The 11,462-nt window shown below is 49.0% G+C and overlaps 1 protein-coding gene across 8 annotated transcripts in view; it reads right to left on the reverse strand.

Annotated features, from left to right (window-relative positions):
* Positions 1 to 11,426, reverse strand: part of LOC102969914 (NADH-cytochrome b5 reductase-like) — a 31,948-nt gene extending 20,522 nt beyond the window's left edge. For 5 of the 8 annotated variants that reach the window (XR_006221463.1, XM_042997278.1, XM_042997276.1 and 2 more), the window contains exons 1-5: positions 11,373 to 11,426; positions 8,180 to 8,473; positions 7,118 to 7,266; positions 4,389 to 4,476; positions 829 to 933 (exon numbers count right to left, since the gene is read on the reverse strand). Coding sequence is in view for 7 of the 8 variants with exons in the window: in XM_042997278.1 (XP_042853212.1) it covers positions 829 to 933; positions 4,389 to 4,476; positions 7,118 to 7,266; positions 8,180 to 8,374 (537 nt within the window). In the remaining variant the exon portion in view is untranslated. Of the gene's footprint in view, positions 1 to 828; positions 934 to 971; positions 2,601 to 4,388; positions 4,477 to 7,117; positions 7,267 to 8,179; positions 8,474 to 11,302 lie in introns of those variants that run through there. The other 3 variants (XM_042997275.1, XM_042997279.1, XM_042997277.1) reach the window with 3 other exon arrangements.
* Positions 11,427 to 11,462: the final 36 nt, after the last annotated feature.

Raw genomic sequence — 11,462 nt, forward strand, 5'->3', positions numbered from 1 at the left:
TTCTTTTTTATATTTTTCCTGTGCATTTAAACTTAGTTGCCCAACCTGTTGTACATTTGGTTTTATACACAGTGTTTGTCACCAGATCTTACAGCGTAAGCACAGACCATCATTTATAAACATAATTTAAAAATCCAGGATAATAGTTTATCAAGTCCCTGTAACCCAGTGTACCTAACAGTTGCCCCGTTGTTGGATATTCCGTTTCCTCCAATTTCATGCTATAATAAAGCTTCCGTGTACATGTGCACAACAGACGTTTGCATTCTTTCCACAGGACAGGCTTCCAGAAGTGGAATTACTGGGTCTAAGGATTTGAAGATTCTTAAGATGTGGTACACACTGCCCAGCTGCTTTCCAGATATGCACCAACTGATGAGAAATTATTAATTCATCCTGGGCACATCAGGTAAGGATATAAATATGCCAGGAAGATGAGGGAAGACCCTTCAGGCTGGGAAGCAGTGGGCTCCCGAGTGGAGAGCCATGGGGTGTAAAAGGAGTAGTCTCCATAGTTTTGTAGCTGGAATGTGAGAGTGGAAAGATACCTGAAGATCTGATGGTACAGGAGTCCTGAGTACCAAGTATGTGAGTGTGGATTTTCCAAGCAATGGGCAGCCATGGACAGTTCTAGAGCATATGCAGACAATTTTGTTTCTTAGTGCCTATTCTATCTCCTCCCATGTCCAACCCCAAAGATACTCTTGGAGTTGAATGTGGGCTCAGGAAGAATGGCACAGTGCAATTCTGCAGCATGAAACATGAAAACCGTGGTCCTGGGGCTAAGCCAGGAGGGGTCTCCTGAAGACTCAGTGTGCTGGCACCAACCTGGTTTGGTTTATAGAAGAAGTCTCCAAATGGACCTCGCCAGAAAGCGGTGTCTCCTGCGCTCCAGGACTCGACGTACCGGGACATCAGCCCAGTCTGGTAGCACTGGGAGCAAACACATGGAGACCTCACTGGGACAGGCACATACGCCCAATATAAACCACATCAGCCACTAATGTGCGGCCCTTCCAGCAGGCCAAGTGCCGTATGTGTGTTATCTCATTTAATCCTCCTAGTCACCCAGGGTTGGTAGTCATTCCGTATTTTCAGATGAGGCCCAGAAGCTTATCCAGAAGGGAAACGGTGAGGCTGGGATAAGAACCACAGGACCGACAGCCTTACCTTCAGAGGTCTCAAACCCACACGACTACAGGGACCATATACGTAGCATCACTGAGTAAAGAACTAGGTATGAGATGATTAATGGCGACTGACACTCACTCTCAGTATCAGGGAGACAACACAGGGAGGTGGGGACTGTAGTAAACTGGTGAGTGAATGAATGCTCCTTCTAAAGGAGGAAGATACTTTGCAGACTCCAGGATACAGTTTGTCACATCTTCTGATTTTCCAAGAGGGGCAGGAGACACAAATTTTTATGTAAAATCACCTAGTTTTGAAATGTCAGAGATCAATTCTAATTTTTTAAACACTGTACAGGCCCAAACCAAAGATAATTATGTGCCAGTTTATGTAGGCCTCTCATTTGCAACCTCTTCATTGCCTGTTACTGTGTCCTGGCTGGATGACAAAAGTGAAGGTTGTAGAGAGGACTCCTTCACAGGGGTGGGCAGCCCACATTTCCTGGGGGCATGCCCACTCTGGGTCTGGCACCATGCTGGGGCTGCAGGGAAGGCAGCTAGACTGTAAGTTCCATGAAGGCAGCCGGAGTCTGAACCATGGGAAAGACTTAATAAATATCTCAATGAATGAATTAATCAATCCAGATCCAGGCCCACCCCTTAAGGAGGTCACAAACTAGGAGGGACCGAAGTCTCACACATACACAAGATAGAGACTACCTAAAACCCCATGAAAAGGACAGAGTGCTGAGAGAGCCCTGAGGAGGTGCAGTCACTTCCAATGGAGTAGGATCAGGAATGGCTTCCTGGAGGAGGAGGCATTTGAGCTGAAGCTTGCAGGCTAGGCAAGACTGCATTCCCTGGGGATAGAAGCAGGAAGGCAGAGAGGATTCTGGGCATCAGGTGTGGTGTGGTCAAGGGAAGGACAGTCCAAGACACAAGTGTGAGGAGGAGGGGGAAGCTCTGGTAGACAGGACTGAAAGGGTGTCTCGAGTGAGATTATAACCAAGCTGGAAGGAGATGGAACTTTGGTCACCAGACATGCTTTGAAGAGCCCACAACTACCCGTGGGAGCATCCCTGACTTCCTCGGGCACCATACGCATAAAGCAAGCAAAGTCTTCAGCTCTCCTGCAAGAGGCCTGGGAGGGAGGCTACAGTTCTCCACCTAACTTGCTGGAGACCTGTCTCCAGCACACCTGTTTTCTGGCCCCGGTCTTGGCGGAGGCACAGCCCCAGCTGGGGCTTTCACAGCCCTACCGCACAGACAGCACTCAAGGAGAAAGGAAGGATTCTTCTGTGTCTCCAGCACCCACCCAAAGCCTGCTCGATACATACCTGTTAAACAGAACTGACACCGAACTTCTGTTCTTCCACTTGGGATCCTATTACCCAAGGGGCCTTGGGACAGTGACATCATCACTCTGAGCATCCGTTTCTTTATCCATAAAGTGGGATAATAAGATCTGCTCTGCAGGATGGTTATGAGGTTGAAAGGAGATGAGGAATATAAAGAGCTAGAAGCAGTGCCTGGTGCCCAGAAGGTGCCTGAGAAATGAGAGTTCCTCCTTCCCATCCACATGGGAGGTAAACCTAAAAAACCCGCCTGCCTTCCCAATTTGCAAAGACATTTTCAGCTCTTCCCAGCCAGCGGCTTAGGGATAATTAAGCATCTCTCTAAAGAGAGGCTTTCTGGTAAACGAAGGAGAAAATCAGCCTTACAGCTGGGACAGATCCAGCTGCCCTGAAGAACGGTCTCCAGGCTTATCCTTTCAACAGAAACACACCCAGACAAGCAGCTTGGGGAAGCAGGCCATTTGGAGAGGATTTGTGGAATCTCCCAGACAAACAGTTGCGTGGAGAAAGGATCCCATCCAAGCTTATGTGTGAGGGAATAAACACTCGGGCTTTGACTGAAGTCAGGGAAGACAGGAGCCAAGACAGTGCTGGGGTCCTGAAGTCAGGAGGCTCACTCACCAGCCACACTGCTTACTACCTGTGGAGGCTTGGGTCCCCCTGGGGTCTCAGTGTGCTTATCCATGAAAGGGAAATAATAATTCCCGCCCTACCAGGGAGATAAAGGATGTGAAAGCAATTCTTAAATATCAGTGTTCCCTGGGACTCTGTTTGGGAAATGACGATGTAGATGATCAGGTTGACTTATATAAAACTACCACTTCTGTTAAGTCAAAAATGTTAGAGTATCAGCAATTTCACACAGTTCAACCTAATTATTTTTTCCACATAATTGGACCTTCAAGCCCTCTTATGTACATCTGGCACCCAGGCCTTGGGTCTTGCGGGGAAGGGGGGATTTGTACCCAGCCCATTTTGTTCAGCTCATCTCTGCCAAGTGCCCCACCCACCTTGGCTGCTCCCACGAGCACCCCTCCTCCTGCCAATCAGACTGGGTACAGTTCCCACAAGACCCTGCTCTGTTTCACACCTCCCTGCCTTCGGTTAGCTGTCCCCTCAGCCTGGAATGCCACTCTCTACCACCGCCAATATGCATTTGGTCTTCAAGGCCCAACTCAAATGCCCCAGCCCCTGTCTACCTCCCTGAGAGGTGGTCTCAGGTTAGTTCAGTTCACAAGGTGCTCCATATCCCACCTTCTCCTGCTTGCCTCCTGCAATTCCAGGACAAGTGACTGACAGTTCCCCAAACTGTGCCTCCTTTGCCATTGTATGTGTTGTTCCCAGCACTGAGTTTCCTTTCCACATATCCCTCTCAGTCCTCCCCTCCTTAACTTCAACATACAGCTCAAACTCACAGCTTCTGCTAGGAAGCCCAGCTCCCTTCCCTGCAGCCCCAGCTGCCCTGAATTGGATTGGGGCCTTCTGTCATGCCATCTATCATATCGTAGTGTCCTGGCCCCTTGTCAAAGGTGGGCATAGTATCTGACTCATCTTTGGATCCCAGCTACAAGCACACAGTCAGTACCAAATGACTTGGTTCCCCCTTCCCCTGGGTTCAGTGCTCATTCTCCGTGAGTAGGTGAGAAGGAATAGTGTTCCCTTTCTCAGTCTGAATGTCCTTTTCATACAATCTGTCTCTGTTGGTGGTCCAGCAGCCCCTCTTCCCCAGAAAAGAAGATAGGAGAAGGCTTCCTTCACTGTCCCTGCCCTTTCCTCAAGCCAGCCTCCTCCCATGTGAACACCGGCTTTTCCCACATGGGTTGGATCTGCCCCATCCCAACCAAGCTACCAAATGGAGATCCAGTCCATACCATCTTAAGAATATCTGTGTGGGTCAACTCACCTTGATTAAAACTTCAAAGTATCCTTCCGCGTTGGCAGGGCTGATGGGCGTATAGGCTCTCTGAATTTCTAAGTCATCCACTTTCCCTCTGAGAAAGAGAAGTATATGGTCAGGCAGTCAGCCGTCATTCAACAAACCCTTGTAGGTACCTACTCTGTGTCCGGCTGATGAAAGCTAGGGCCCAGTCATCCCCAGTGGTCCCCACTGAAGGTGGAGCAGAAAAAAGGAACACTGGGCTCCCCCGCTGCCACATGCTGGCTGTGAGACCCAGCCAGGATCAGGTCCCTGATCCCTTAGTGGTCCCTTCCGTAAGGTGGAGACAACCATTTGTGTCCCTGTTGTGTGGTTCTACCAGGATTACAGATGGGAAAGTCTTCGAATAGTCCACTAATGATGTGAACTGCTTTGAGGACATCACTGTGCTTTTTCCTGACCTCTTCTTTTTTAATTAAATTAAATTAATTTAATGTTTATTTATCTATGAGAGAGAAAGCGAGTGGGGGAGGGGCAAAGAGGGAGAGAGGGAGACAGAGAATGCCAAACAGGCTCCACACTGTCAGCGCAGAGCCTCACATGGCGCTTAAACTCACAACCCAGGAGATCATGACCTGGGCCAAAATCAAGAGTTGGACGCTTAACTGACTGAGCCACCCAGGCACCCCTTCCTGACCTCTTCTTGACCATAGAATGAGAAAGATAAAGGCTAACACTTATGGAATGCTTACTACCATGTACCAGGAGCATCAGAATCAGAAGGATGCTCGAAGGTGCCCTAGTCCAAGGCCCGACCTATGATGTTATCAAAAAGGGTGCCGGGATGAAATCATGAGTAATAATAGCAGCCATACTGCATTAAATGCCAACTGTGCACCAGCCATATAGTATGCATTATCTCATTTAACAAACAATAACCCACAGGAGGAAACCAAGGCTAAGGATGTCACTTGCCTGAGGTCACACAGCTAGAATTCATCCTTAGCTCTGCCTGACTCCAGAGCTGGGTTCCTCACATGACACCTCAGAGCTTCCCAGAAGCACCCAAGCACTCCCCTTTTGAGTCCTACTGTGTGCAAAACTCTCTTCTCAGAGATATGCATGGATTAAAAAGGCCCCATCGAACTGCATCAAAAGCAGGAAGATAGATAGAAATATTCAATAAGTGCTTAAGGAACAAACAAGGAAATAATAACCAGAACATACGGCGTGGTGTGGACACAGAGAGCACTGTGACATCTGCTACCACAGAGGTAAACACTGACATGCTACAGATGAAGGGACCACTCTCATCCGGGGAACTCAGGAGGCCTCCTGAAGCTTTTGATACCCTCCTGGGTATGAAAGAGGAACAGGCCACTGATAGGTGAAAGTGGGAATAGGAAGGAAGTAATTCCAGGCAGAAGGAATAGCCTGGGCAAAAGCTCAGAGGTAGGAAATGCAGAGCAAGCCAGGAAGTGGTGAGTGGATCATGAGGCTGGGGCAAGGCACAAGTGTGATGGAGGAGTGGGGAGAACTTGGTGGGGAAAGAAGCTGGAGCTTCAGGGAGCTTCCCTGGAACCCAGCAGGTATCTGAATGGGAGCGACAAGGTCAGCTACACATGTTAGGAATGTCACTGGAGCGGCAGAGAGAGTGGAGGAGAGGGGCCAAGCTAGGGGCAGGAGTTCTGGGCATCCCTATTTATGGATGGAGGGCTGCATGGGGCTGCGACTTGCCCCAGAACCACTGCGACAGTGAGCTTTAACCACAGGCAGCCAGGGCACAGGCCAGATGCACTGGACACAAACACCGGGGGTCAGCATGAGGCAAGTGGCTGGAGTGTGACCAGCAGTAAGACATGCTCTCCTCGTCTCCTGGCTATTCCTTCTGTCTGCTTTGCTGGCTCCTTCCCCTCCTGCCAATACCACGGGTGCTGGAATTGCCAGGCTTGGTCCTCTGTCCTTCTGTCTTTCCATGTCACACACACTCCCAAATGTCATCCAGGTGCAGGCCGATGATTCCCACATTCACATCCATAGCTCAGATCTCTCTGCTGAGCCTCAGACCCATATAGTCAACTGTCTAGCAAATGCCTCCACCTGGAGGTCCCAAAAGGGCCTTGTCCCTGGGCAGGTCAGGTCAGGTGGAGCATGGGGTGGGGATCTAGATGGGGGGAGAGGGCAGAAGTAGGCTGGGAGGAGGAAGGAACTTCAGAGGAGTGGTAGAGTGTAGCTGGGGAGCCAGGCTGTCTGGATTTGAATCCCAGCTGTGTGATCCTGGGCAAGTCCCTTATTCTCAAGGACAAGTGTCCTTTCTATCAACTGGCACTAATGTTAGGTTAATACCACAGGCTCTAGAGCCAGACTGCTCGCCTTCAAAATCCTGGCCCCAACACTTCTGAACTGTGTGACCTTGGGCAAGTTACTGAACCTCTCTGACTTCAGTTTCCTCCTGAGAATGACAATGGTACCTACTGCACAGGATTTTGTGAAGATTAAATGAGTTCCCTAGGTATGAGCACACAGAATTGCGCCTTGGAGAGTAAACACTATGAAAGCGTTCACTGTTGCTGTTGTTGCTACTAGTTAATATGAAAACACAATCCCAGAACCCTTTGAGTCAGGTACCACTATGCTTATTTTAAAAGGGATAAATGGAGGCATGAGGGAGGTTAAGCAAGTTGCTCTAGGCCACACAGCTAGCAAATGGCAAAGCAGGGCCTCAAAGCTTTGGCCCTCCCACCATCTGAGTGTACCGTAGGATGAGGTGCTGTCCAGGCCGCAGGCCGAGCCGGCTGTTCCTGGGTAGTGCAAACCGAACACGGTAAGTGTCCTTGGTGAGTCTGTCCACGGCACTGATGCGGAAGGCCAGGAAGGTCTCTGGGTTCAGCTTGGAAGGGCAGCTCTGCAACAGGAAAATATCCAACAGCTAGGACCTGGGACTCAACAGACACGCAAGCATCCACAAGCACCCTCCTCACTCTCCGCAAGGACAGGCTATTTCTGCCGGTAAGTTTTCTGTACAATAGAGAGTAGTCCCACCTCACTGCCCTTTCATGCTCTGATCTAAGAAGGCCCGAACATTTCACACTGAGCTCACCCTGCTCTGAAGCCTTCCATGGCTCCTTCAGCCCCAGGATATAAAGCGCAGCCTCCTCAGCTAGGCACTCCAGGGCCCTGTGGATGAACGTCAAGCCTCATTTTCTCTCCCCTGCATCAAATGCCAAACCTTTCTCTATTCTCCCAAGAATACCCTGCTGCTTCCTATCTGGGAGTCTTCATTTGCTCAAGCTGTGCCCTTTATCCAGAACACTCATCTCCAATGTATGAAATACCTATTCATCCTTCAAACCTGCTAAAATTCAGGTTTGCAGAATTTAGAAACTGATGGGATCTTAAGATGATTCAATCCAATATCGTTATTATCCATGTGGGGAAACTGAGGCCCGAGTGGTAGTGGCTTACTTGTCCAAGGTCACACCCTGAGCAGGAATTCAAATTCACGTCTTACGTTTCAGTCCCCTGCCTTTAACACTCCATCTACCTGCACCTCCTCTCAGAAGCTTTCTATGGATGTCATGACTCACAGATCTCTCGCCTGTAAAATGCCCAAGCCCCACTCACTCCTGGGACTACCCCATGCCCCAGCTCAGGGTCAGGCTTTGAACTTGGATCTGTCTGCTTCCAGTGAGCACACTCTTTTCTTTCTGCTGTGCAGAGTCAGGGAAAGCATCTCCACACAGGTCCACTGTGCAGGGCAGAGGCCAGGCAGACGCTGCCACTCTGGCCCTCTTATCTGAGGAGCAGCCCTCCCTCACCTGTGACTCCTCTCCACTCAGCAGGCTCCTGTCTTTGCTGGCTCGTGCTGCCTCCCACCTCGCCAGCTCTCGGTGATAGAGATCAAACACACAAGGTGAGCAGCCACTGCCACAGCACTGGGAGGGCAAGGGTTCCACGGGCCGAAGCTGCAGCCAGGCTTCCTCCTCCTCCTCCTCCTCCCTCTCGTCCATCATCCGTGGGGCTTGGGTGGCCTGGGAGGGACAACTGGGTGTTCTTCCCAGAGCAGGTTTGACTCTGTGAGGCCACAGGCCCAGGCCCGCTCCTCCGTCAGCCTGAGAGAGGGAAAACATATGGGTTATACTCTGGTCATCTCTATCCCTCCTATTCTCCCTGAGGCCTACAAGTGCCAAACTCTGTGTGAGCATCGGGACAGGGATGAATCAACCCTGAGATCTGCTGCCTGGCAGGGGAGGCAGACGGGACACAACAATCAGAACTGGCAACCAAGGTTTCCTGACTCTTCCTGTACTTTCAGTGCTGGACTAAGCACTTTACACAGAAAACCTCATTGAATTTAAAAAATATTTTAAGTGATAGGGTGTCTGGGTGGCTCAGTCGGTTAAGCTTCCGACTTCAGCTCAGGTCATGATTTCATGGTTTGTGGGTTGAAGCCCCGCATCAGGCTCTGTGGTGACAGCTCCGAGCCTGGAGCCTGCTTCGAATTCTGTGTCTCCCTCTCTCTCTTTGCCCCTCCCCACTCGCACTCTCTCTCTCTCTCTCTCTCTCTCTCAAAAATAAACATTAAAATAAATAAGTAAATGATATTCAAATGATAAAACACAGTACTTATGTATAATTTAGTAATTATAGAAATTATTAAAAAGGAAATTAAAATGTTTAGAAAAGAACACCTATGTAACTACAACATGTTCAAGTACAAAGAGCCTTGCTAGCAACCCAGAAGCCAATCATGTGTCCCTTCCTGGTGACCTCCCATCCCCCACAAGGTAACCATCATCCTGACTTTTGGCATAATCATTCCCTTGCTTTTCCTTAGTTTTGCCACTTTTGTGTGCAAACTTAACCACTGCAGTTCAGCTTTGCCTGGTTTTTACCTTTATGTAAACGGAATCATACCAACATATCCTTTTCTGTCTTCACTCAGTTTCTGTCTTCACTCAGGCAAGTCACCCACCAAATTGCTGCGTTTCATTTCATCTTTATAATGAGGCTAGCACTAGAGATGTCATTTTATAGGCGGAAAAACTGGAGTCGAGGTGGGGGGCGGGGTTTGTTTAATAACTTACCAAGGTCACATAGCTCCTAAAAGACAGGGATGTCCCGTTTCTTGGTTACCAATCACCTCCCACAATTCCTAACCTTTAAAACCTTTTCAACTTTTCCTGCTTCCCATGTCCATTTACACAGGGGCTTCCCATGGTCCCAGAGGATGTGCTTCCAGCCTCTCCCTACACCACCCATCCTCACACCTGCCACTAGCTCTTATCACACCAGTCTCCCATTTAAGCAAGCTTTAACGGCTCCCCATTGCCTACTGGCTCGAATCCAATCCTCTTGCCTGGTGCCCCATGCTTCTTCTGATCAGAACTTGTCCACATTCTCTTACCGCTTGGTTTTAGAAGGGCAGTCCCTCTGTGTGCAATACATCTTTCTCCTAATTTCTCTGAAATTTTGGTTTCAGAAAATTTGGTTCTACTGTTCGTGAGCTCTATGATTTCAGGAGGGTTGAGCAGGCTGCAACCCCCTTGAGGGCAAGGATGGTGTCTTATTCTTTCTGTATTCTGCCACCAAGCACAAGCCTGGCATATGCAAGGCTCCAGTGAATGGTGAGTGCTCATTCAGTTTATAAATAAGGTCTGGGAGCCAGGCACAGTGCTAGGTGCTGGGATACAACAGATATAAATAGGACATGGGCTCTCTACATAAAGAGATAAAGCTTGCAGTCTAGCATGGTGTTACATCAATTCAACTCATTTTTATTTTGTGCTATGGACCAGGTATGTATTGTGAGTGAATGAAGTCTGGAGCCCTCTTTATGCTTTTTTTTTTTTTTAACTCCCAAAGTTTTTGCAAGATAAGTGAGATAAGTAAAAGCTCTGTTACTGTAAACTGCAATACAGCATGAGGGTTATTCCTATCAGTATTTGCCTTAAACTTACCTTCTCTGCATCTTAATTACCCTACCTTCTTTGATGTTTTGGAAATCGGCAGAGAAGTTGGCCAAGTCCACCGTGAACTTTAAAGATCTGGTTCCTGCCTGCTCCTAGCCTCTACCTTTCCAGTCTAAGAAGCATTAACTTTAAGCCAGGCCTTGACACCTGTTGTTGCCTCTGGCGAGATGACCTTTGGGTCTTCCTTAAAGGTCACCTTCTCTCAGAGGCCCATCCTGAACCTCCCCTTTCTCATGCCTGTCACATACCCTATTTGTTTCCACTATGTATTGATTCATTTACCACATATTTACTGCTGTTCTAGGTGCACGGGATAGAGCAGTGAGGAAACAAAACCCGCTGCACTCATGGAGTTTACATTCTAGTGGAAGAGAAGGTCATCAGACAAGACCCAAATGGAAAACACGGTATTTAGTGTTAAATGCCAAAAAGAAAAATAACTGGGGAAAAGAAATAGGAAATATACATGCGTGTTGCAATCGCTTATTTACTTTACTTGCTTTCTGCCCATAAACTCTTCATTCCATAGCTGTTTTATTCACCAACGCAAACCCAACGCTCACCACAGTGCTTGACCAACACCGCAAGCATTTGATAAATTGGTGTCGGTGCAAGGAGCAAAGAACATCTCCATAGCTCTGGGCTAGCTTCTAGGAGGCAGATCGGGAAACCCCAAGGAAACGGGAGGAAACTAACTCCCTCTTGACGCCGGGGAAGGGACGTGCAGTCGGATGCGGCGCTGGTGTAGTGGACAGGCTCACTCTCAGGCTCAGCTAGTGGCGCCGGTGAAGGCGCAGCAGCAGTGAGAAGTGGGTGGTGAGGCAAGGAAACTTCCAGCGCACCCACTAGGGGCGGGAGCTGTGCGGGCGCCCTTAGGCATTTCGATCCCTATTTTTACAGTAAGGGACATTGGGGCTCAGAGGAAAGTGCCCTGCCAAGCGTCAGCTGCCCGTAAGCGGTCAAGGTTACCTTAAATTCAGGTTTGAAGTACTGGTGTTCTACTCCTAGTCCTATGCCAGCCTCTACCAAAACCACTCACCTACACACCCGCGCCTCTCCTCGAGAGGTTACTCCAGGTTACGCCCTCTCCCGGGAGGCGGGAAGTGCCTAGCGGGTCTCACCTATGAGA

This window comes from Panthera tigris, chromosome C1 (assembly GCF_018350195.1).
Source record: "Panthera tigris isolate Pti1 chromosome C1, P.tigris_Pti1_mat1.1, whole genome shotgun sequence".
Lineage (NCBI taxonomy): Eukaryota > Metazoa > Chordata > Mammalia > Carnivora > Felidae > Panthera > Panthera tigris.